This window comes from Drosophila innubila (assembly GCF_004354385.1).
Source record: "Drosophila innubila isolate TH190305 chromosome 2L unlocalized genomic scaffold, UK_Dinn_1.0 4_B_2L, whole genome shotgun sequence".
NCBI classification, from domain to species: Eukaryota; Metazoa; Arthropoda; class Insecta; order Diptera; family Drosophilidae; genus Drosophila; species Drosophila innubila.
The window spans coordinates 10,205,876-10,227,513 of record NW_022995372.1 but is presented as its reverse complement, the minus strand read 5'-3'; the positions used below and the strand labels follow the sequence as shown (position 1 = coordinate 10,227,513).

The 21,638-nt window shown below is 39.0% G+C and overlaps 6 protein-coding genes across 7 annotated transcripts; 2 read left to right on the top strand and 4 right to left on the bottom strand.

The window, feature by feature from the left end:
* The first annotated feature begins 614 nt into the window (after positions 1 to 614).
* LOC117781389 (degenerin del-1) lies at positions 615 to 2,745 on the top strand. 2 transcript variants are annotated; one of them, XM_034618141.1, is made up of 8 exons: positions 615 to 890; positions 955 to 1,108; positions 1,167 to 1,370; positions 1,425 to 1,573; positions 1,629 to 1,759; positions 1,817 to 1,967; positions 2,037 to 2,150; positions 2,503 to 2,745. In XM_034618141.1, exons 1-8 carry the CDS (start codon positions 657 to 659, stop codon positions 2,665 to 2,667), a joined length of 1,302 nt encoding a protein of 433 aa, XP_034474032.1. In that variant the 5' UTR covers positions 615 to 656; the 3' UTR covers positions 2,668 to 2,745. The 2 variants fall into 2 exon arrangements, with proteins under 2 accessions (XP_034474032.1, XP_034474031.1); XM_034618140.1 differs by having other exon boundaries at positions 2,034 to 2,150.
* Positions 2,708 to 6,419, bottom strand: LOC117781388 (protein yellow). The gene is made up of 3 exons (XM_034618139.1): positions 6,372 to 6,419; positions 4,799 to 5,088; positions 2,708 to 3,912 (listed from the first exon to the last, which is right to left on the bottom strand). The coding sequence occupies exons 2-3, from the start codon at positions 5,067 to 5,069 to the stop codon at positions 2,816 to 2,818; spliced, it is 1,368 nt and encodes a 455-aa protein (XP_034474030.1). The 5' UTR covers positions 5,070 to 5,088; positions 6,372 to 6,419; the 3' UTR covers positions 2,708 to 2,815.
* A 2,531-nt stretch (positions 6,420 to 8,950) lies between these two features.
* On the bottom strand, positions 8,951 to 17,498 carry LOC117794441 (BUB3-interacting and GLEBS motif-containing protein ZNF207). Its single transcript, XM_034635027.1, has 7 exons — positions 17,328 to 17,498; positions 16,794 to 17,101; positions 16,361 to 16,628; positions 15,848 to 16,304; positions 14,660 to 15,031; positions 11,501 to 11,642; positions 8,951 to 11,431 (listed from the first exon to the last, which is right to left on the bottom strand). Exons 1-7 carry the CDS (start codon positions 17,366 to 17,368, stop codon positions 11,304 to 11,306), a joined length of 1,716 nt encoding a protein of 571 aa, XP_034490918.1. The 5' UTR covers positions 17,369 to 17,498; the 3' UTR covers positions 8,951 to 11,303.
* Positions 17,499 to 17,784: 286 nt separating this feature from the next.
* On the top strand, positions 17,785 to 18,360 carry LOC117794443 (U6 snRNA-associated Sm-like protein LSm7). Its single transcript, XM_034635029.1, has 2 exons — positions 17,785 to 17,884; positions 17,938 to 18,360. Exons 1-2 carry the CDS (start codon positions 17,870 to 17,872, stop codon positions 18,253 to 18,255), a joined length of 333 nt encoding a protein of 110 aa, XP_034490920.1. The 5' UTR covers positions 17,785 to 17,869; the 3' UTR covers positions 18,256 to 18,360.
* A 374-nt stretch (positions 18,361 to 18,734) lies between these two features.
* Positions 18,735 to 19,437, bottom strand: LOC117794442 (BUB3-interacting and GLEBS motif-containing protein ZNF207-like). Its single transcript, XM_034635028.1, has 2 exons — positions 19,240 to 19,437; positions 18,735 to 19,100 (listed from the first exon to the last, which is right to left on the bottom strand). The coding sequence occupies exons 1-2, from the start codon at positions 19,275 to 19,277 to the stop codon at positions 18,794 to 18,796; spliced, it is 345 nt and encodes a 114-aa protein (XP_034490919.1). The 5' UTR covers positions 19,278 to 19,437; the 3' UTR covers positions 18,735 to 18,793.
* Positions 19,438 to 19,541: 104 nt separating this feature from the next.
* Positions 19,542 to 21,193, bottom strand: LOC117781332. The gene is made up of 3 exons (XM_034618075.1): positions 20,511 to 21,193; positions 19,929 to 20,451; positions 19,542 to 19,873 (listed from the first exon to the last, which is right to left on the bottom strand). Exons 1-3 carry the CDS (start codon positions 21,176 to 21,178, stop codon positions 19,595 to 19,597), a joined length of 1,470 nt encoding a protein of 489 aa, XP_034473966.1. The 5' UTR covers positions 21,179 to 21,193; the 3' UTR covers positions 19,542 to 19,594.
* Positions 21,194 to 21,638: the final 445 nt, after the last annotated feature.

The following is a 21,638-nucleotide window of genomic DNA, read 5'->3' as shown; positions in this document are numbered from 1 at the left end:
CGGTGCTATTCCCTGGTTTAATTAAATTACACATTTTAAGAAAGAATTCTAGAATATACTTTTATTAAACAAAATTTTAAAGTATGAAATTTCAATAGAATTAAAGTACTTAAAAAACATTTATTCTATTAACTTGAACAGCTTATCCAAGTTTCAAAGTCGTCACGCATGCAGACAACAAGTTAGTCCATAAAACCATAAAGTGCCTACTAAAACGCTGATTTCAGATCTCTATGTATACCATATTAATGATATGCATATATCTATTTGTGATATCCATAAACAATTATAAAGAAAATGTTTTGGTAATTAAACGCTTGAACGCGTGTTAAGCTGTATTGGATGCGGCTAAACGTATCGCAAACAGGGCCATAATCTAGAGAGCTCTACACCTGTTTGATACGCCGATTTGTGTGTAGTTACAGTTGCAGCCCATGTATTTGATAGTCAACACATTGTTTCTGGATATATGACTTTATCAAGTTGTTGTTATAGTACGGCGCATAAATCAATATTAGCTTATCATGACCAACTGTGAGAATTTGTGCAGGCCTAAAAGATATTGCGAATATGTCGAGGGGCCTTTACCCATTCGAAACTAGACATTGACATTCACTTGAGTTTCACTTTTACGTGCGTGCTGAATTCCGATAACGATGGGTTACTGGGGGGAGTTAAGAGCCTGGCTCCTGAGAGATCCTGCTAAACTCATACGCTACCTCGTACTCTTCGTCTGTTGCATCGTGGTTATTGTACAGCTATACGAGTGCTTCTCCAAGTTATCGCATCCTCCCATATCAACGCACTCGTATTACAATGTTAATGAAACTATTGAAATGCCTGCGATTACCATTTGTCGTGAACCACCTTATAAAGAAGAAGTTTTAGAAGTGAGTTTAGCAATTATATAATTATAATTATAATATCCTAAATGTGATTTCTAAATTCTTATAGACTCTGTCAAATGGTAACTGTCCGCATCCCGGATTCGCCACCTGTTGGATGAACTATCCATATGGTGAATTACCTCTCGAAGAGTTCTTTATGAACGGCACATTCAACCTGGACGAGACTTTTTATTCATATGGATTGAATGGAGAACCGAGTAGTAAGTGCATCAACATTTCATCGTATTATGAACTATCATATGTTATCTCTTCACTTAGATGTTGATATCGACAGCAGCTTGCACTTCTACATGGGACGGTGCTTCACTCTGCGTCCAAAGATTGCCATGAAACGGGTCTCCAAGCAGGTGGGCTACTCCCTGATATTAGAACACAATTTAGTTCAATCCACGAGCAGTGTAGATTTAATCTATGGAGCAGGTTGGCATATTTTCATACACGACAAACGCGAAAACTTTACGGGTAAGATCTAATTCCCTTTGTCAGTCCAGTTTTTATAAATCTTCTTTTGTACAGAGATCAATATGAAGGGCTCCGGACGTGTGGAGTATGTTTTTGTGAATATTAGAGAAGAGATTGAAATTAAGCTACAAAGTCAGTTCTTTTCAAATGTGGAAACGCGGGAACAAGAGTGCTCTAGAAAAGAGGGATACAGTGATCTAAAGGTGAATTTCATAAACTATTTGTATATTTAGCTTATTTCTCAATAGTTTTTATTAGTGTGGCGAGATTTGCATTTGGAAAGATCTGGCGGAAGAGGCGAACTGTTCAGGACCTTGGATGCATGATATCGAGCAGGAACCCTGCAATGATAATGCATCCATGCGCAATCTTATTGAGGATTACCATGCGTAAGGTTGATAAACGTACTCCCCATTCCTTCACATTATATTCTCATCTTATCACAGGGTATACGATGGCGATGACGACTTCAATTGCAACTGTTTACAGCCCTGTGAATCGCGAATTTATACCACCTATATACAGAGCCGAAAGACCTTCGCACAACCGGAACCACGAACCCTCATCTTTATATACTACACAACCAAACTGATATCGGTATGTCAGCTGAAAGAGGTTATCTCGGGAAGAGTCTATTCCTAACTATTTTGTTCTGTGTTCCAGCAGATGATTGAGGAACGGCCCAGCTACGATACAACACAGTTTATAGCCGATGTTGGTGGTTCACTGGGCTTTTTGCTTGGACTCTCCGTGCTGGGACTTATTGGCATACTGGAACATGTAAATATAATGACACATATTATGATTTTATAGTGGATGGTGCACAGTCAGAAGTAGATGAGATAACAAATAATTTACGACAACACAGCAAATACGCTGCTTCGGGTCGTAGCGCTGAGCACAATTAATTAGTGACCCAGCTCGCAGAATTGCTGGTGTTGTTGTATAATTCGAATTGGTTGCCCACTTCTGGTCTAAAGTACACGACTAGAGCCAGAAAAAGTTTGGTAGAGGACACCAAATTATTAATTCTTGTTTGTTTTAATTATAGTTTGATTCCTTTTAACTGTTCTTCATACTACGTGTAGAGTTCTGTAGCTTTAAAAATCATAAGTATTTCCTTTCCTTGCAGTTAACTTTGTTCTTCTGTGGAGATTGCATTAAGCGACTGCAGAAGAAGAATGAGAAACGTGCTCGGTCCGAGAGTCCGGAGGATGTACAATCGCAGGCCAGTGATGAGACTGTTGATGTGAACTCTGTTTACATTGTGGACAGCGAGAAGCTGGACAAATATTGATAGCCAACTGGATTGGCTTGCAGTTAGTTAAGATTTCAGCTTGTATCTTAATAAAATTCTTATATTTATTCAACATTACGAGCTATGAAACTACAACTATCTATGAAACAGCACATTGGGATGGTGTTGTATGTACAGAAGATTATCCTTACAGCAGCCAGGAGCACAACAGAATGCAGCTTCCGAGCAGCAAGCTGAAACTCAAGGAAGTTGAACCAGATCGGCCCTCAGACGTCTTCTTTCCTTGGATGTTCGTCTTAATGACTTCGCCAAATTTACTGATGATTTCTGGCAGCTTTTTGGGCACGTCGCAGGATGTATGATCGATGGCATCCTCTACACTGGCCGTTAGTATGCGGAAATTGATGCTACCCGGATAGAGTTCATCGTAGATAAAGGCTTGCAGCTGATTGGAAATTACCCAAAGACGGCGCTGATCATCCACCTTAACATCGCTGGGGAAAATCATATTGGTGTCGCTTATATAGACTCGATCGTGTGATTTGTAGCTACTCGAGGTTTTCCAGCATCCCACGGCATTTTGATTGGGCAGTGCATAGAATATAACTCCTGACTCCGGATCCAGGCATTGGGCTCCCGCCTGATCATTCGGACCACGTGATCCCAGAATGTTAAATTCACGGTAAATGGCACCTGAGGTGGCCAGAGTCTTATTGCGCAGCACGGAGGTGTTGACAGAAAACTCCATTGTGGAGCTCAACGGATGGAAGTAGAGTGTAGAGAAGCCATCTAACTGTGGCTTGGACAGGGCCAGTCCGTATAATCCATCATCCCACTGGAACTCAATTCCTGCAATGCTGAAGTTGCCGGCTAACGGATCCGGATGGAAGAAATGATGCTGCACGCGCCACGATTCCTGATCTCGCCACGAATACACAACCAGACCAGGACTACCCAAGTCTGCCATATAAGCATAAGTGTTTTCACAATCGCTGTCCTCCACAGCCAAATTGGCAAAGAAGGAGCTCTGCTTGGTCTGTCCCGCTGGCAGCACATAACGACGCAGCAGATCATCATTGTGCAGATCATAGACAAGCAACTGTGCCGGTCCATAAAGCTTGGTCTGCTCCAGCACTCCCGATATCCTCGAATCCAGCACCCAAAGACGTCCACAACGATCAGCTCGCACTCGGAAAGGTGAAACCAGCTCGGGATCCGCCTCACTCAGACTATGTGCCACCCAACTAGGAAAAGGTGACAGAACGGGCATCTTCGTTGAGTTATCTAAAATACAGAGTACATAAATTGGCATGTGAATCACTGGAATCGTATAAGGTGAATGCTCCACTTGAAACACTTGATTACTTGATTTGATTTTGAGCATTTGCATTGATGCTAATTGACGAACGTGTCTGCATTTGGATGCTTGTATGACTTATAGAACCGGTTTTATAAACATGGAGTGCAATTATTTAACAACTTTTTGATTCCCTGTATACAAATTTTAAAAACTTTCGACTTCAAATCTTTGTAGCACACAGTATTCAAAGAATTGTCAGGATATTCTTTAAAAAGCAGTCGCAAAAGAATTAATACGAGTAATTAAGTAGTTAAATTAAATTTACATAGCTACATTTTAATAAAAATAATAATACCTCTAATATTTCTATCGTTAAGTATACGTCGTGTTTTAAAAAGCTGTTTAATGTACATTTTTTTGTATTAATTTATTTATCTGTCATACATACTATAGTCTATAGCTATATACATAAATTAATAGCTATTTGAGTACGAATTGATATTTTCAATTTGTTTATAATATTGTTGTGTTGCATCTCTTGCTATTTGTTAGTTTCTCAGATCGTTGTTGACGCAAACGAGCGGAAATATTGGCACTGAGCAGTCCCCTTTCACTTCTACTCCCTTGCTCTAAGAAGTGGTTTACGAAAAGCAATTAACACCAGCAAGTGCGAATGAAACAAAACTGAATTGTTTAATTAAAAGAATCAAATACCCTTTCAGCTAAGAATATAAATCCCACGTGCTTAACATAACAATGCAATTGCTGTTATTTCAGTTTTCAGTTCGGAGTAAGTATAAACAGAACTGTAATTATATGCAAATGCATTTGTATGAATGCAACTTGAGCCCCAAAGCATAAAGCACTTACCATTAAGATCAAGGTAGGCCAATGAGGCTGGCACACCGTTGCGCCATCTGGGCAGCGTTACGAACAAACGATGGCGATGGATCTCCAGGCCAAATGGTATAACATTCGCCGGCTTAAAGGCGCCGCTTTCAATGGCCGACCATCTCTGGTCGGAGCTGTCGTACTTAAAGTCCATTTCCCGCCATTCGTAGGCCACTCGCAGATTGTCTTTACCGGCAACCAGGCCCACACAGAGCATCAGAGCTGCAGCCAAAGCCCAGCCAGATATCATGATTAATTCTCTTGTCTAACTGCAAATAAAAGCTAAGATTAAATATTGTACCAATGTGGGCAGTTCGTAAGCAGCTTCCGTTAAGCTGCGACCTTGATATAACCATAAAATATACAAGTCTATATATAAACAAATTACTTCTGGCACATGTCTTCAGGTTCGATTTAAGTGGAGCTTCAAACAGCAGCAAACCGTACTAAAACCATTTTGAAAGTTTTCTGAGAGTTGATAAACAAAAATAAAAACTCAAATACTTATAGGCAAGAAAAAGATACAGTCGAACATTATTATATTGAGCTGAAAATCGATTTTATATTTCCCTTTTTATTTCAGTTTTTAAATTTCATACATCATCTGCTACTTATTAATCGTGTATTTCAAGCACTTGTGGCAAATAATGAAGTTGGACTGTACTAGTGTGAGATGTTCAATTGACTGTCAGCTTCATTTGTTTTCGTAGACGTAATCAATACACTCTAAAAACTATTATAGTTGTCGTTTATCTCTACCATCACGATTTGTATCACAAAGAGTATAGTAGATATATTTAAGTTAAGGTATTTGAAGTAATGTAGGCTAAATAGTTTATATGTGTGTTTTCAGTTAGATCACTCCAATCGTAACTCAGACGTCTTGTCAGGGCCATTGGCATTTGAATGAGTGATCTGTCTGTTCGCAACCACTTGAGTAAAATCAAATAAAGCCTGTACTTCATACACAATCTCTTATGTTTTAATTATGCGCACGTTCTGGTCAGGTTTTTACTTCGTATTTCATTTCTAATTTATTACAGACATTTGTGCAAGCGTGTTTTATGATGTGTTCGCCTTTTTTGGTCATTTACTGCTTATAAAATGCTCGGATAAAATACTCGTTTACATCTTCTAAAATTTCAAGTTATCAGCCTTTTTAGTTAAGTATTGAGAGACTTGCTATTTTCAAACTCAAATCCATAGAAAAGGAGTTTTCATTATGCGCAAGCCAAATTTAAGCCATTACTAACCAACTTTGTTGGCCTGTTCAACAGCCCAAAACTGTTCATTGGCAAACGTCGGTGACAATTGAAAGTGAAGGCGTCATTGCGGCACAATTACTACAACAAGCTGGGCCAAATGGGGCGTGGCAGAAAACCTAAAGTTGCTCGCGCAGAGTTAGAGTTAAAGTTATGCAAACATAGTCGAGCTTGTGTCTTGGGTCTTTTGTTTAGTTTAATAAATTGTGAATTTCGTTCAGTTTCAAATGTAAAATTCAACTGTTGCTTGACTTGTTTTTTTCAGTCAACACTTCTGAGTCGATACGCACCTTTAAAATTTGCACAAGGCAAAAACACAACCGATGCCAGCGAGGCTTGAAACGAAACTAAAAGTCAAACCAACGAATTGCTCACCAACAAGCCGTCGAAATCCGAGCAGCTCCAGTCGCTCTACCTGAAGCCGTGACTGAGAGCGAGCAAACTCTTTTAATTCCACTGAACTTGAATTAGTCAGTCGGTCATTTGTTTGTGAAGCGTCACCTCTCTTAATTGCTCTCCCTCTCCCAGAGAATTTCAAACGTGTCTAATGAAATAAAAACCAAGCTCACAGCTCGCACATTGTAATTTTTCTCCCACGCCAAGTGAGCGTATTTTTATTGTTATTTTCCCTCAAACTTGAGTGAGGTGGGTGGGTGAAAAGAAGCCGGCCCTGCAGTCGACAAGCCCCTGAAACTAGACCCACACTCAGTGCCGAAACAGGCCTATTGATGTTGCTATCTGACGTAGCTCGCCATTGGGACTAGCCCGTGAGTCATGAATATAAATCTGTACAATAAAGTGTTTAGGTTTTTTTTTCAGTTTTGTGGTTCAGCTTGCCAGTCATTCTGTGCGTAAGATCAATTAAAAGAAAGAATGATTACCTTTCTTTGTTCCGCCTGAGTTTTTAAAACCGCTTAGTATATGTTATAGCTATCCATTTCAACTCTACTGCAACTGAAACTAGAATTTAATAAACTACAAATTTATCGCCGAAATGTTCCCACCGATTTTGCTAAAACTAGGTCAGAATTTGTGATCAAAATTATATTACCCCCTGCAATGGCGTAATAAACTGCAACTCGTTTTTCACATTTCTATATATTAGGTATATTTTATTTATTAATATTCAATAAATTAATTTAAAATAAAGAGAACAATCAAAACATTAAACTAGAAATATTATCAGTATGCGATTTGGTTTTTTTCGTTTAAAATAATTTAAACAATTGCTTATATAACTTGATTGTTTTTTGTAATTTATGCTTAAAGTGTGTATGTGTTGTGTTTTATTTTGTTCTATTTTTTTTTATTTTTTGTTTGTTTTTCCAGTAGAAACATTTCTTGTATAAACGCTAAATATAGTATTTTTTATATACTTTACAACATTAAAAACGTTTAACATATGCATTACCTTACGTTTTGTTTTTGATTTTATGCATTTGCACTAAATATTAATTGCATTAGCTAAGTATTTGAGTTATTAACTGTATTAGCAAAAAGAATCAAAGAAAAAAACAAATGAAAAAGTTCTTTTAGTTAGTAAATGCAACGAAAGAAAGATAACTATCAAAGCTTTTAATTGATTAATTTATATTGTATTATAGTAAAGCGATTCCATGAGTCCGAATGAGGGGTGGCACAAGAATCATCTTTGGCAAAGGATTAACTTAACTTTTTGATTGTTGAACGCCCCCCATGACGACTCTTAAAGCATGTATTTATCGAATATTATCGAAATTTAAATTGCAAAATTCGTGGATGATAAACAAATTCGAAAAAATTTAATATAATCCATAATTAACACTAAACACAACTGGAAAAAAAATTAAAACAAACTTCTTGGTTCTTGCGTCTTCGATGCTTAACAATGTTGTGGGCGTGGTCGCCTTCTTTGACTTCTGCAGTGCGGCAACTATTAATGTAATGCGTGTGAGAGGTGTGTAGGTGTATATGTTTATGCGTAGGTGTGTGTGTGATGTAGATATATAGGAGTTAAATATTTTGGGCGCAAGACAAGGACCGAAAAGTCCAACAGTTGCTGTGGCAACTGTGATGTGCTTCAGTTTTTGAGTAGGGGATGTAGTTGGGCGGTGGTATTTATCTAAATCACGGTCTGCACATCGCCTGCGTCTTAAAAGGAGTTGGGAGAATGGGGGGACATGCAAAAAGACTTATAGATCGACTAACATACACATTAATATTGGTGTATTGAAAGGACGCAGGGAACTTTTCGCTCAGCAAAATTAATGTGACACGCTTTCGCCTGGACGAGGCAGACATTTACGAATACAATGATTCTAAGTGTGTGAGTGTGTGAGTTGAGATGTGAGTGTCAAGGTCTGCACATGGTCCAGCTACTCGCGTGTCGCCCAGCGCAAGGACAGACTTTGGTGGCTATTGACAAGTATATTTCACAAGTTATATTTAAGAACAAATATACACCTATGGAAAACGATTTAATTTTTTGTACTTTCTGCTAAAACAAAGCGTGCAACTTACAATTAGTTATTATATATGAATATATTACAGTTTACAGTCATATAGATGTATTAGATCAAAAATCAAATGATACAGTAACAAATGTGGACCGTCACCAATAGATCGAAAACTCCAGGTTACATTCAGTGCGAGACTGTGGGATGGAATTGATAATTTTAAACAATATAATTAACTAAATATATTCTACGAGTACTAAAAGGGAAACAAAATGGCGATCATTGAAAGATATTTACAGTCGTTTCAATAATTAGAATTAACCAGATATTGCAAATAGTTTGAAATTGCTTAACTATGTATTATTTGGAGTATGTATATGTGTGTATATGAATTTTATTTTATAGCCACCAAATCTGAGAAATTTCTTCTGTCCTGCATTGAGGTACTCTCGTCTGAAGCACGCCGTTCTAACATCGCATAAAACCCATCATCAGTTCAAAAGACCGGACAGGGTATCGAAGAACGATGCGGCGAATATGCCAGACCTGAGAGTCCAACATCAATTTTGCGCAAAACTAGCCAAGCTTGCGGCTCAACTCCGACAATACCTGGTAGTTTTTTCACTTGTCATTGCTTACGATATTGCTCTATAGTTATAATACACATAAGAATATACATGTATGTATAGACAGGTATATTGATAGACAAATATATAAATATAAGTTTATATAGTTAGTGTGTCTCGTGTGTGTGGTAATTGTTATTTTATATAGCGAGCGATTGGGGGCTGGGATCGGGTTGTGCTACAAATTGACTAGACTAGGCTACACTGGGTATTTAAATATAAAGCCGCCCTTTAACATGGGTGCTCTTTAAAGACCCCTCACCAAGTTACAATACAAATAAATTAAAGTGTGAAGAACTTAAGATCTAGAATCAAGATATATGTATGTAGTTATATTTGGGCTATGTGTTAGCCAATAACAAAGCCTGAGCCTGATTGTGTTTAACTTTGTTGCTAGGAAGCTGGAGTTTTGAGTCTGTGAGCCAATGGAAGAGCGCTACATTAACGAAGGAACCAACTAGTATATATAGATCAAGTAGGTCAATGAGAAAGTATTATGTACTTACTAACATGTGCGGTATTCTCAACTGAAAACGTTGAATATAAAAGGTCTATTAAATGTAACTACATTGTATATGGGTTTTTTAATGTTTAGTACAATACCATAACCAAGATAAAGTAGATAAATTTGATACAAAACAATAATTATAATAGTACGTATGAATGTATAATAAAAGAAAAATATGTAGATACCTGATTGCGGGATGAACGCATCGATAGATGCTGACCAAATTGAAATAAATGTACACAAAAGGAATAATTTTGTATAAATTGTTTAAATAACTTACGAGTGCTCTTTATCCATAAACGAAAGAACGAAGGAGAAACGTATAGCGAGTAACAAGTAAAAAATACGACACGCTTTTTTTTTGAGGCTTGGGGAGGAGAAAGACGCACATAGATGCTGTTATATATATTGAATAACAGTATAAACGTTTGTGGAGCATTGCACATGGACAAATTACTAAAAGCTACGCACAGATGAATACGAATTCGCACAATAATTGTATACTTTGTATTTAGTAAATAGTTGCCCGTTTCTTACCCAAAGCGTAGAGAATTCGTTTCTTTGTGAGTCTGAAGACATGGTAAAAGAAGAAAGAGAGAGTATGACAACGTCCGAACGTGTATCTTTTTTTATATGATTGTTTTTGGCTTTGTTTTGGTTAGAAAATGGACAGGGCATACTTTAACGTGAGTGAGTGGCTTCAGAGCTCTAAACGAAATTAAAGAAAAAAACAAAAGATAAATAAAAAAAATGTAACTGAAAAAATAATGTTAACAAAGATACAATATTATTTGTTTTATATATTAGGTGGTTACGAATTATTTGTTTCTAGTATTGTACAATTACAGTTATAGTATACCTAGGAGTATATTTATGTATAGAGAGAAAGAAAGAAGAAAAAAGATTTAGATGCTACAACAATAGTACAGCATAGAGAACGCCAAATGAGAAGCGATGCGAGTGGAGGCGCTTTAGCATCACATACACTATCGTATGAGTTGTCATTTTTATTATGATTAGAGCAATGTTGTCACGTGAACAGTGTTGTGTTATGCAAGAAGATAGAGAGTGCACGTACCACAAATAGCCGATCAAAGTTAGTTGAACATATAAAAGACAGATAGAGAAAGACAGAGTGGAAAGTTAACAATTTATGTCAAGTTAAATCAAAATCAAAGATCGGGTGCATTGAAATCAAATTTAAGATACTCAAAAAACTTTTCTACGCATCTCTGTTAGTGAGTGTGATCTGTGTATGAATGGTGAGTGTGTGTACGTGTGTGCTTGTCTGTGTATGAGTGTCTCAAAACTGTTATACATTGAAAAAATAGCTTTAGAATTTGCGTAGCTTGAGTATGAAAACTTGCTTGCAGTTGTGATTGCTTTTTGCTTGCAACATGATGTGGTTCTAGTTGTCGATCTTGTTGATGCTGATGTTGTTCTTGTTGTTGTTCTTTTTGATTGGTCGACGCTGATTGAGCAGCGGCCACGTCTCTTTTAATCGTGAAAGAGCAGCGGCAGCGGCAGGCCCACTAACGATGCCTGCGACTGTGGATGCGGCAGCGCCGTCAACGTGGGCCGCTGAAATGGTCGCGGTTGCTGTGGATGCGTCTGCGGGGGCGCCTGCAACAGTCCGGGCGCGGCAGACAGGCATCATCTGAAGCGCGGCTGCATCATCTGCAGCATATTGGGATGTCCCGGCAACATTACCCCCATGCCCGGCATTGGCATCGCTCCAGCATGTAGTCCCGGCAGTCCAATCGCCTGCATTGGTAACAGACCTACAGAGGATATCATTTAATTCCAGTTGTCTTCAAGATAATAATAGATCATGTTTAATGTCTACTCACCTGCCGGCATGCCGGGCAACGGACCAGGTCGCAACATATTGCTACCAATAAGGGTACCATGTGGTCCAATGGCAACGGCGCCAGTTCGAAGTTGCATCGGTTGCATTGGTTGCATCAGTTGCATGTGGCTAGGCAGTGGCATCTACGATGAGGCAGAAACAGGTATGTGTGCGTAGAGAAAAAAAATACAGAAGAGAGCATGGAAGAGACCAAAGAAATTAATCTTTTTAGTTGCAATCTGGCATGCAATTGGATGTGTATATCGAAGCCATTGTACACAAAATTAGCTAATTTGTTATTATTAATTATGTTTGGTTTTGTTTCTTGTTGGTATTAAGAATATTAATAATAAGTTTGGTTTTGCGTACTTATTTATTAAATGGATAAATTTATGTTCTGTGTTCTGTGTATTCTTTGTTGTATGTGTGAGTGAGTGTGTTGTCTTCGAAACTTTTGCATCGCATTACAATGTTACAATGAGAGATATATATTTATATTTATAGAGAGAGAGAGAGAGACATATATAAAGAGAGCAACTTTTCTCTTTTATGGCAAACGAATTGGTTTTGTTTTTGTTGTATTTAAATTACAAAACTATCATAAAAATTAAAGAAATATATAAGTATTATATGTAGAAAATAAATTTGTTGTTGGTTTAAAAAGAAACGTACTTACAATTCGAAAACTGAACTGACGACGGTGAGGGAGTTGTGGAGGAGATCGGATACGATACGACCTCGACCTCTAAAACACTATTGCAAAAGAGTTCTTAAAGAGTTTTGCGCGCATTTCATAATAAATCAACTTAAAACAAATTATAATAATGATAGATTGAATTGAATACATACTTATTTGACTTGAGATGGCAAAATTCAAAAATTGTTTACTAACCAGGCAGGCAACGCAACGCAAGTCGAGTTTAAGTTCCAATTATATATTCTTTCAAATTTCAAAACTTAGTTAGTTTATGATTTTATACTTAGCTATGATAGTAGGCGTGGTCGCCATAAGGCGTGAGTATTCATTCATTTTTTATATTCTTTTGAGATAGGTATAGCGGTGTGGTGTGGTTAGTAGTGCATTTGAAATAGAGCTGAAAAGCCTTCAAACGCCAAGATGATAATCATGTTTTTGCTGTATAGTGTTGAGTATTTCTGTTTAAACAATTTATTTAATCGATGTGCATAGTTTTTCAGCTCTATTATAGACAGTTAGAAAGAAGCGAGTAAACGAGTACGTTTTTTTTGTTTTTACGCTAAACTTGGAGCTATATTATTCCCAAAATCAACAAAAGCTCACACGCCACCAAATGGAACTTTCGTGTTGTTCGTTATTAAAGTCATTGTTCAAAGCGTTTTTTTTTTTTGCATATGATAATAACAGATTGATATGTGTTAAGTTCAGAGAAAATAACATAAAATGTTAGTTAAGTTTTATCCATAGGTACGAGTACATGGTATTTATGCATGGAATGTATAGCTAGAGGGATGCTCGAGCTCAAAGTCTTTAGATGAAAAATATTTTTTAATATAAGTTGTAATATTAATGTAGTTTGTTGATATTAGAATATGATAGATGTACAATTTACAGATAGAGAACATTTAGATAGGATAGAATTATTATATTTGTTGGTGTAGGTATATGAGTGTATGTATGTGTGTGTTTCAAAAAGATATCAATATTAATAGTCATATACGAATATATATATTATATTTATGTATTCAATGTTTGGAGTGTATATTTCGTGTGCGGATATGAATTAATCAATCAACCAACCAATCAATCAATCATAAACCAACCAACGCAGCAACCATTACGACAAGTTCAAAGTAATTTTAATAGAATTAATTATTCAAAATGTACTTACATGGCTTGCATAGTTAACAACTCTCAACATTACGTTACGTAAACGCTTACGTTGAACGTATTAAAGTTAATGTGCTTGCAAGGCAGTACGTACTATGAAACTTTCTTTGCATTACCATTATCACTATATCATATTCAATTATCGAGATGGGATCAGGATGGATAGTGGGGTAGGTAGTTAGGTATATGGGTATATAGATAGGTAAGTATGTAAATGTATGTAAGTATGCATGTTTGTGGGTGGTGGTTGGCTTTTGAAGGAACTTGCTTAGACTACTACGAGTAATACTTGCATAGTAAAAAGTACAGTAAATGTACATACGAGTACGATTACGTTTACGAATATAGTATACATATCATATTATAATTGAATTTTGGCATTTACTTATCTTTCGTAATTCGCTTGGGCTACTTCTTTTTTTTTTAATTTTTATATTTAGATATTTGAAAAGTGAAGTGTACAAAAATACATACTGTAGTATATAACTGTTTCTCGGCCCTGCAACTGGCAATTGTTTATCAACACTCAACTGTACTGCACTGCAATTGTAATGTTAACTTTTAATTTTGTTACTGCAACATATTAGATTTAATTCAATTTGGTTTCTTTTTTTTTTGTTTTTTGCTTAGATTATATATAGATATGGTCATTGTGCTAGAGCTTGACTAGTTCTTAATGGTGTATGGAGAGGCTTATGTAGAATTTTTATGACATGTAAGTTAAAAAGCTTGAGAAACCTATAATGGTTACTCACGATCAAGAAATTTAAGGACAACAGAATCCATTCTTGACACAGATAAAATATTAAAATAATTAATAAATTAATTCCACGTTGAAATGAGCAAAAATAAATTTACAATTTGTTGAATCAGCTGATCGAATCGAATGCTTGATGCGACTTAATAAATGTGCAACAATTTTAGAAAAACTGAATCAAGAGAGGAATTATAAACAGTATGTTATATTTTCAAAGTATTTGTTGCCCCCAAGCTTATATTCGTAAGCAACGTATGGTTAATTCTGAGTTCTAATCTAATTCCTGATATCTACAATGAATGAATTCAATATGATATTTTTTATGTTAATGAGCTCTATACTGGGAAGAAACGAATACATCTATATGCTAGCCCTTAACTAACCCAAACATTCTGAATGATTGAGTAATAGTTGTCACGAAAAATGGTTCCCATTCAGTTTCTGATTGAGATTCAGCATTCAGAATTTTCGACAAGTTGGAAATAGATGTTGTTGGCAGCGAGCGCTGTGCAGCACTAGCCAAGTTAGACACTTACCATGCCCAGGCCAGCGGCAGCGGCCGCAGCCGCCGCAGCAGCTGCACCAGGATTTGTTGGCTGACGCACCGCCTGAAAACGTTGCAGCATCACGGCACGATTAAGCTCATCCAGTTGTTGCTTGGCCTGTTGATGCTGTTGTTGTTGATGATGCTGTTGGTGTTGCTGCTGCTGTTGGTGATGCTGAGCCTGAGCCTGCGCCTGAGCCTGAGCATGCGCCTGCTGTTGATGTTGATGTTGCTGAACTGCAACGGCTTGAGCGACCTGAGCCGCCTGCACCTGTGCCTGCATGTGTTGAGCATGCGCGGCTTGAACCTGAGCGACCTGAGCAGCCTGTGCGTGCGCCTGCGCCACGGCCACCAGGGCGGCGGTCTGTAAATAGATTGTGGAAGTGTTTTGTTTATAGCAAGCACACAAATTTCTTGCAATCAATTTGGATTTTGTGGAGTGAGCTCAGTCTCATTTAAATATCTTTGCAAATTCGAAAGACGCGTTCACCGGAACAACTGCAGCAACGGCCATAGCTTGGCGGTTCCTGCGGGATACCTTTTGTTCTCTTTGTATTTTGTTTCTTTTTTCGCTGTTTTTAAAATCATAAATGAGTTAAGTTTGTGGTAAATTGAAAGCCGCCGTTCATTTTTGTTGCCATTAATTTGTTTGTTTAATTAAAAAATTGTACAGACATATATCATACTATATGCTAAGATTTATCTTTGTATTTTTGTTTTTTTTTTTTTAAATTTCTTTTTGTATAACTCTCTATCCGTGATCCATTGTCGGCCGTTTCTGTGGTCGTGCACGCGTTCTTCGAAATTGCAAAAATAATTCAACCAAAAGTCTCTTCATATTCGGTACAAAAAAAAAAAGAAAACTATTGAATGTCCGACGCGTGGTTGCGTGGATAAAATGGAATTCATAAAATGCGAAGCAAACGCGTTAACCACGACACAGTCTCAGTAAATTTGCAGATCTGTATCTGAATTATTATATCTTGTTGCAACTGCAACTACAACTGTATTTGTAACTGTATCTGTATTTGTATCTGAATATGATTTATGTGCATGTGAGTTGTCTTATGTTGTGTTGTGTTTGTCTTTTGTACAAGTCCGTGTCAGGGTCAGTGCGTCGTCGAGTCGCGTCTGCTCATTTATATTGACTATGGTTTCTATAACTATGATAAGAACTCACTTCCTGTGCCTTGGAGATGGCCGTGCTCACAGCGATTGCGTTCGCGGCAGCGCTGCCCGTTGGCGAGATGCCAGACAGCGAGGGAGGAGGAGGCGTTGAGGGCATCGATGAGGCAGCACTGCCTCCACTACCACCGCCACCACCATTGTTGCTGGGACTGTTTGCTTTAGGTCCCGCAGCGGCGGCAGCATGCGCAGCTGCCACACGCGCCTGATACTTGGGCTGTCGGGCTCTCAGCTCCTCCAAACTAGCGTCCTCCGCTGGATGCATGATTTTTGTGCTTACCGCGGCTACAACGCCGCCACCGCCACCGGTTGCATTGCCAGCCACATTGGCCGCATTAGGCGGCCGTCCCTGATTGTGTGGATCTGTTGCAGCCAATGGGGCAGCGTTCGACGCCGCACCGCCGCCTAAACCAGCGTTATTGGTTGTGGGTGGAGCACTTATGGTGGCGTTGCTGCAAATCAAATATGTTTAATTATAGCGGTACTACATGTCGTGTCGTTAACCTACCTATAAGCCGGAAACGTGGGTTTCTGATGTGCCATGGCTGCAGCATGTTGATGTTGATGATGCGCAGCTGCTGCAGCAGCCGCCGCTGAAGTAGTTGCCATTGCTGCTGGAAAAATTGGACGCGGTGGCATCATGTGAGGCATCATTGGCATCGGGTATGGTGGCAGCGGCGGCATGTGCTGCATCATGCCCATGCCATATTGTCCCAGCATGTGTGGCGGCATCATGTTGGGTGGCATCATCATGGGAGGTGGCACAGACATGGGATCTGCAAAGAACTCGATATTAATATCTCACACAACCGAATCCCTTTACATATATTTGTCGCAGAATTGTTTCACCAATAATGAGTGTAGATTGAATTGAACAATTTATAGCGGACACATATATATATTATATATATTTGTGGGATTTTCGACGTTTTGTTGCTCACATTCAACTTTCTTCTTTGCTGCCGGCTCATCATCTTCCGAGTCTGACTTTCCACCATTCTTTTGCTTCTCGTGATCCCTCAAGTCCTCCGCTGGAATACCGTCCATGCCAAAGATCTCGATTTCGATGTTGGAGCGATTGGGCAGCGAATTGGGCACCTTGTCCACCGTTTCTTTGTGCACCTGCATACAATGTATGGACAGACCCGGTCCCGTGTACAGCTTCTTGTGACATATATGACATTTGAAGTGTTTCGCCTTCTGGTGCTGCACCAGAATCTTCTCATCGTCAAACTCGCGATTGCAGTACCTAAGTTAGTTATTACTTTGAGTTAAGGAAAGAACAAAGTTTATAATTTGGTTTGCCGCCACCCACACTGTGAAATAGCAACAACAAAACTTGACATTATATAAATGCACAAGTGTAGGTGTGTGTGGTAATACGTGAGTAGATACAAATTTTAATGAGGCTCGCACGCACACGTAAAGGCGACGGCGGCTGCAAAATTTTCATTTGCGTTGTTTGAAAAGGATACCAGCACCAGGGTTTGGAGGCCTTCTTCTTTTTACGACCCATTCTATGAACTCTGTTGTAAACACACGAAATTAACAAGTCTCTCGAAATAAAACTATAAAATTACAACTCTTTTTGTAAAAAAAACTATTTTCAAGCGTCGTGTCGGTATCGGTATCGTGAGAAAACAAAATGGAGTGTGTTCTAGAGATGTCAAAGTATCGATGGATGCATTCTCAAAATTATCGATGATGAATAATTTATCGTTCAAATTTAAATATCGATGTTGTACTAGTTAACAAAAAACTTTTTGAAAAAAGGTACAAAAATTCAGAATATCTTTTTTCGGAAACGTACTTATTTTTTTAAGTAAAAAAATAAAACCAGATCGAACTGAACGAGCTTTATTAAATTCTAGTCACTCAACTGAATGACCTAAAATCAGGGAATCATGTCGCTCGTTCACTTATGTGATTAGTTCAATAGAACTTAATCCGAACGATTCGATACAACACTATTGCGGTGTGGATTTAGGTTTGTTAAACCGGCAAATTATTGTGGAAAATGGCTGATAAAAAGGTATTCAAAACAATTAGTAATACATAAGTGTTTACTGATACACTGCTTCATAGACAGGCGGCAACAATGATGGCAAGGAGAAGCGACGCAAGGAGTCTATATTGGATCTATCAAAATACCTAGAGAAGCAAATACGCGTCAAGTTTGCTGGCGGTCGTGAGGCGTCTGGAATACTGAAAGGATACGATGCACTGCTTAATTTGGTGCTGGACAACACAGTCGAGTACTTGCGGGACTCCGACGAACCCTACAAACTAACTGAGGATTCCACACGCAGCTTAGGTCTAGTTGTATGTCGTGGCACGGCTTTGGTGCTCATTTGTCCCCAGGACGGCGTCGAAAGTATCGCCAATCCATTCATAACGCAATAGGATAAAGTGCTCAACATGCCTAGGCTAAGGAACATTCTAAACTCGGTTTGCATTCAATTTAATTAATGAAAATATGTATCATATAAATACAATTTTAAACTAAACTATAAGCTGTTTAATCCCAAATTCGTTGGGTATCCAGGAATGCTGGATGGGAGTAACCAGAGGGATTACCTCTTTGAGCTAAATAGCAGCTGTGCAACTCCAGTTAAATTTCAACTGAGGTATACTTTAATATGACATTCATTTCTTCAGTTTTTTTCTTTTTTAAGACAACATTTATTTACAATATATGTACAATTTAAGAAATAGCAAACCAAAACATAAAAGCGAGTAAGAAAGCCGCAGTCGAGAGTGCTCGACTTTGAGATGCCCTAAGACTAGGCTCTTAGATACTCAAGCGTATTTGGACTCACAGTTCATGAGTCGGAAACATGCATATAAATGCACGTCTTTTTCTATTATACGATCGTGTTGTAATTTTTAGGAAAGATCTCCACTTATATTTTGTACTTGTGTGTTTTCTTTTCTTCTCACATTAAACTTTCTTCTTTGTTGCCGGCTCATCATCATCCGAGTCGGATGTGTCACAGTCATTTTGCTTCTCGTGATCCCTCAAGTCTTCCGCTGGAATACCGTCCATGCCAATGATCTCGATTTCGATGTTGGAGCGATTGGGCAGCGAATTGGGCACCTTGTCCACCGTTTCTTTGTGCACCTGCATACAATGTATGGACAGACCCGGTCCCGTGTACAGTTTCTTGTGACATATATGACATTTAAAGTGTTTCAACCTCTGGTGCCGCACCAGAGGATTCTCATCATCATACTCACGATTGCAGTACCTAAGTTAGTTAGTTAAGGAAAGAACAGAGTTTATTTTTAGTTTAGATACCCAACAAAACTTGACATTATTAAAATACACAAGTGTTTGTGTGTGGTAACAACTTAAATGATTTCATTTGATTTGTTTGAAAAGGATACCAGCACCAGGGTTTGGTGGCTTTCCGTTTACGACCCATTCTATGAAACAAACTTATTTTACGCGGCTCTCTCGATGTAGAACTATAAAATAACAGTCCTGCAGTCACAACACGGTTGCTTACTTAAAACATGGCAGTTTTAGTAGCGACCGTTTTAATAGCGACTATGATGAAATTATAATTTCTCCATGGTAGTGACTAAGAAATAGCCAGGGCTGAAAACGACAATGTTTTAGAAATAGTGTCATCACTGACTTTTGGCTAAGCTCCAGCACTTAAAAAGTTTGGCGGGACAATTAAATAAATGGAAATACGCGTACTATATTTATAAATACATAATTAAACTAAAAAACAAGCTATTCTAGACCAAATTCGTTGCGTATCCAGGGATACTGTGCCGGGCACTCCATACACGTGTAGAAGTAGCGATCTTCCTGCAACACACGACTGCGCACCTTACAGACATTGGCCATTGGGCAGACCTGCTCGTGAGGCTCCAATTGTTTGGGCTGACAACGCCAAGGTTCAAATTGGTGCAGCTGATTGCTGGGCGTGGGTTGGCGCATCCACTGTATGGCCTGCTGGTTGGTCACAAAGTGCACGTCGGGCAGCCTTTGCATGTCATCCATAAATTTCTGCACGAGATTCAGTTACAGCTTGACAAGCTTAGGATTTGCAGGAGCTACTCACCAGAAATGCATTGAGATAGTCAATTTTCTTGAACCACGTGGAGTGGAAATAGAGACCATATGGCGCCCGATTGCTCAGATAGTGACGCTTGAAGTTGTATGTGAGCATGCGGTAAACATCCTCTCCCGTTAGATGTGGTGGACAACTGTCGACCATGCCACACGTATATTCGCCTGCCTCCAGTTGATTCATGACCAGTTCCCAGATGCCAGGGTAACTGCGCGTCGGGCAATTTTGATTGGTACCCAAACAACTGTGTGGCATCTTAAAGTCTAATGTATATGGCCAAAGTGGTGGATTCGAGTGTGGAGCCACCATGGATGCATCATATACAAAGCCGAATTCCTTCATCATCAGAAACTGACGGTTCCAGCCAACTCGCAGGAAAGGAACCCGCATGCCACGAATCTCTTCCATACGCACGCCGGCAAACTTGTTGATGATGTTCGCCTGACCCACCATCTCGTCAAACCAATCCTCAATGGTGGCATTCTTGGACCACCAAAGTTCAGGGCCACGATGACTGCAAAATACAACTTATCTTAAAGGTACACAAAATAACGATAAAATGGGGAAACCTACGTGACTGAGTGAACAGCAATCTCGTGTCCATCATTCCATAGCTTCTGCACGTATTGATAATTTGTGTACGGATGCGAGACATAGAATGTGCTCCTGATGGGACAGCCATTGGGATTGCGTCGGTTGGGTGTGAACAGCACTTTGGAGAAGAGCTCCCAGTTGTCGTGATTGATGGCATCGTCGAATGTGAGCAGGATCATCTGTGGAACTGTGTGTGTCATCAGATTGCCGGGTATCTGTGTACCATCCTTGGAGCAGAAGCAATGCGGCAGCTGGCATTTGCGGGTGTCGCAAGCACCGGCAGCATTCGGATCATTTTCCACATCACACCAGCCCTCGTCGGAACCGTCTGGACAGTCAACGGAGCCATCACAGAAGTAATCTTGGGGCAGGCAGGTGCCATCGGCGCAGCCCAATTGCGTCTCATCCGCACAGTCTGCCATCTCAAGCAGAGGCTTTGGTGCGGGCGTCTCCGCGGTGATGTCACAATTATCCACATTGGCTTTGAAATCACAAATCTGTCGCACCACATCAAACAGCAATCCCTCCGAGCATTTGAACTCAAACACTTCACCATCCAGACACAGGAAATACTTGGCACATTCGCTATTTGTCCACATCTTATGCACCGGACGGTTCGAATTGCGATAGAAGCGTGCATCTTGCATGCAGGTTGCTGTTGTTGGTGTTGAGCTGGAACGCCTATGACGACTATGATTGCCAGCGATCTCCTCCCGATCCACCACCCGCTCCGGTTTGGTGGCATTGTCTGCAAAGCAGGTCGTGTGTGAGATAGATTCATGTAATTACTACAAATTCCAAATACTAATTAATACATTGACCCAAAAAACTGGCTGCTCACGTCCACCCAGCCATTGGACTGTTAGGCTAAGTTAGTCACTATACCGTATGCTGTTGCAATATACTTGCTACCGCCTTGATCACGCAGATCCAATTACAGGGGCGTTGTCAGCGCTACGATAAAGGGATTGTCTAACAAATTAAAATAGATTGACCAAGGTGGAATTATTTCTGCCATGTTGGGAATATAAGAATCAAGTAATTAAAATTTAAGTTGAGAAATATTTTTAAGTTTGACATTCAATTATTTATTAAGTTAATTACACT

Excerpts from the sequence above, each read along its gene's own strand:
- LOC117781388 (XM_034618139.1), bottom strand. The coding sequence starts at position 5,069 with ATGATATCTGGCTGGGCTTTGGCTGCAGCTCTGATGCTCTGTGTGGGC. Across the intron at positions 3,913-4,798 it reads GGCCTACCTTGATCTTAATG|ATAACTCAACGAAGATGCCC; the intron begins GTAAGTGCTTTA and ends TCTGTATTTTAG.
- LOC117781389 (XM_034618140.1), top strand. The coding sequence starts at position 657 with ATGGGTTACTGGGGGGAGTTAAGAGCCTGGCTCCTGAGAGATCCTGCT. Across the intron at positions 891-954 it reads ATAAAGAAGAAGTTTTAGAA|ACTCTGTCAAATGGTAACTG; the intron begins GTGAGTTTAGCA and ends AAATTCTTATAG. Across the intron at positions 1,574-1,628 it reads AGGGATACAGTGATCTAAAG|TGTGGCGAGATTTGCATTTG; the intron begins GTGAATTTCATA and ends AGTTTTTATTAG.
- LOC117794442 (XM_034635028.1), bottom strand. The coding sequence starts at position 19,277 with ATGGGTCGTAAACGGAAAGCCACCAAACCCTGGTGCTG. Across the intron at positions 19,101-19,239 it reads GCCACCAAACCCTGGTGCTG|GTACTGCAATCGTGAGTATG; the intron begins GTATCCTTTTCA and ends TAACTAACTTAG.
- LOC117781332 (XM_034618075.1), bottom strand. The coding sequence starts at position 21,178 with ATGCAAGATGCACGCTTCTATCGCAATTCGAACCGTCCGGTGCATAAG. Across the intron at positions 20,452-20,510 it reads ATTGCTGTTCACTCAGTCAC|TCATCGTGGCCCTGAACTTT; the intron begins GTAGGTTTCCCC and ends TGTATTTTGCAG. Across the intron at positions 19,874-19,928 it reads ACTATCTCAATGCATTTCTG|AAATTTATGGATGACATGCA; the intron begins GTGAGTAGCTCC and ends AATCTCGTGCAG.
- LOC117794441 (XM_034635027.1), bottom strand. The coding sequence starts at position 17,368 with ATGGGTCGTAAAAAGAAGAAGGCCTCCAAACCCTGGTGCTG. Across the intron at positions 17,102-17,327 it reads GCCTCCAAACCCTGGTGCTG|GTACTGCAATCGCGAGTTTG; the intron begins GTATCCTTTTCA and ends TAACTAACTTAG. Across the intron at positions 11,643-14,659 it reads CTGCCGCTGGCCTGGGCATG|ATGCCACTGCCTAGCCACAT; the intron begins GTAAGTGTCTAA and ends GCCTCATCGTAG.